The 2,161-nt window shown below is 41.5% G+C and overlaps 1 protein-coding gene across 2 annotated transcripts in view; it reads left to right on the plus strand.

The window, feature by feature from the left end:
• LOC102753133 (glutathione S-transferase A1) overlaps nucleotides 1-2,161 on the plus strand; it is a 28,566-nt gene that overhangs the window by 566 nt on the left and 25,839 nt on the right. For both annotated transcript variants that reach the window (XM_015564330.1, XM_015564331.1), the window contains exon 2: nucleotides 353-485. In XM_015564330.1, the coding sequence (XP_015419816.1) occupies nucleotides 364-485 (122 nt within the window). In that variant the 5' untranslated portion in view covers nucleotides 353-363. The remainder of the gene's footprint in view (nucleotides 1-352; nucleotides 486-2,161) is intronic.

Genomic DNA, 2,161 nt, shown 5'->3' on the forward strand with positions numbered 1-2,161 from the left:
AAAAAACTCTCAAAACCTGCCTTAAATGCCATGAACACCATAAGAGTTACTGTGAGAACTTCCCATTTGAAATGCCATCGGGCTGGCAGCCTGCTGCAGCCTGTCTCCAGCTTCTTTTAAAAATATCCACAAAGATAAATCAATCACCATGTATCTGATGGGAATAAAAAGGTAAATAAAATAATGAGTTTAAAAAAAAAGCAGACTGATAAGAAAAAGGACTGTAAAAAACTAAGAACAAAATGCCATTTTGTTAAAGTATCACCTGATAATTTCAACAAACTTGTTTTCATCTCAAAAGACTGTGACCCATTAGACATTTCACTCTACTCTTTCTTTCTTCTTTCAAAAGATGGGTCTTTGATGTTCCAGCAAGTGCCCATGGTGGAAATCGATGGGATGAAGCTGGCACAGACCAGAGCCATTCTCAACTACATTGCCGCCAAATACAACCTCTATGGGACAGACATAAAGGAGAAAGCCCTGTAGGTATTTTTTCTGTTTTTTAATAAACAGTTAATAACAATTTAGATTCTTCCTTGAATGATCAGGATTGTGTTGGGGATCATGACCAAGAGCAGCATGAGCCTTGGAGGTACAGACTGAGGTCCAGCCCAGCAGGGAGCATGAGGAGGAGGGATTCCACTTGAAGTGGACTCAAGCGGTGGGATTAGAAAGGAAGACTCAGTCCACAGAGGTAGCACAGGGAGTGACAGACTTTTCCAAGCACCGGTGAGCCATGAAGCCAGGAGGATGGTGGAGTCATGACTCCAGGTGCTCAGGCCTTAAAGAAAAGACTGGGGAAGGAAAGGACACAAAGGGGCTCATTCTCAAGTTCCAGAAATTACAGGCATAGTTACCAGGAATCTAACTCACCAGCCCGTTGTATGGACTGGACTCTTGACAAGGGTTAGCAGAGGCAGGTTTTCAAGAGGCCCAGTTTACTTAGAACATTTTTTTTTTACTGAAGCGGCCAGATTTATTCAAGGCAGCTACATCTGGGAGGGGTGGGGGTGTTCTCCTTTTGATTGAGAGGGAACCACATAATTGAAACTAAAACTTGTAAGGAACTGGTACTACTTACTCGAAACCTTGAACATAGACTTATCCTATGTCAGCACCTCCACCTCTAGGTTTGTTCCCAAGATAATAAACACTACATCCACACTAAACCTTGTACTGTGGCTTCATAGACCTCCTTGGGAGCCCTCAAGGGAAATCTGAAACTGGCTCCCATCTGTGAAGGGCAGGGAGAGACTGAAGAAAAAGGGCCTCCAGTCCTTATTGGTAGGTGGCAGGTTTAATAAACAAGAAAATTTGTTCATGACCACAAGACGAGTAGTTTTCTGAGTCCACCTTCCAGGATCTTAAAAGGTTATATAGAGGCCTTAACTGGGTCACATACCAAGTCCAGATGGTCTTATCACCACATTCCTATCCCAAGGCTGTGTCCTGGGGAAGGCATGTGGAGAGCACATTCCAAGCACAGGGGAGGGAGTGGGGAGCCTCCAATTGCCCAGGTCCAGCTTGTGGGTGAAATGACATTAACATCTTCTTAAGGACCTTCCCCAACATGCAGACAAATGTTCATACCAGCGTTGCTCACAATATTTAACACTAGATTGCCCAAAGAAGTCATTTTGACTGCTTTTTAATTTCAATTAGAAAAACAATGATGTATATAATGACAGAATGTCTTAGAATTTTGTGACTTTTATACAACATATAAATGCATTTATTAATATTTGTAGTTACCTCCCCCTCCTTCATTTCCGGTATATATATATGTGTTATACCTATATTGCCCGAAAGCAGTCATTTTGACTGCTTGGGGAAATTTTTTAAAAAGTGCACAGAAGAAGAAGGCCGCCGAATTTTGAGGAACGACTGGACAACATTACCGGAAATAGGTGCATTTGTTGGGATTTTATATGCTCATGGAGCCTACGAGGCAAAAAATTTAAAACTCAGTTATTTATGGTCAGCAAAGTAGGGTCCCGAATTTTTTAGAAAAACTATGGCCAGAGAAAAGTTCAACCAAATCCTACGATTTATTCGTTTTGACAAAAGAACCGAAAGAAGTAGGCACCTACAAACAAATAAGTTTGCCTTGGTTTCAGAAATATGAAACACTTTTTATCAATGACACTGTGGATACCAG

This window comes from Myotis davidii, unplaced genomic scaffold (assembly GCF_000327345.1).
Source record: "Myotis davidii unplaced genomic scaffold, ASM32734v1 scaffold3621, whole genome shotgun sequence".
NCBI lineage: Eukaryota > Metazoa > Chordata > Mammalia > Chiroptera > Vespertilionidae > Myotis > Myotis davidii.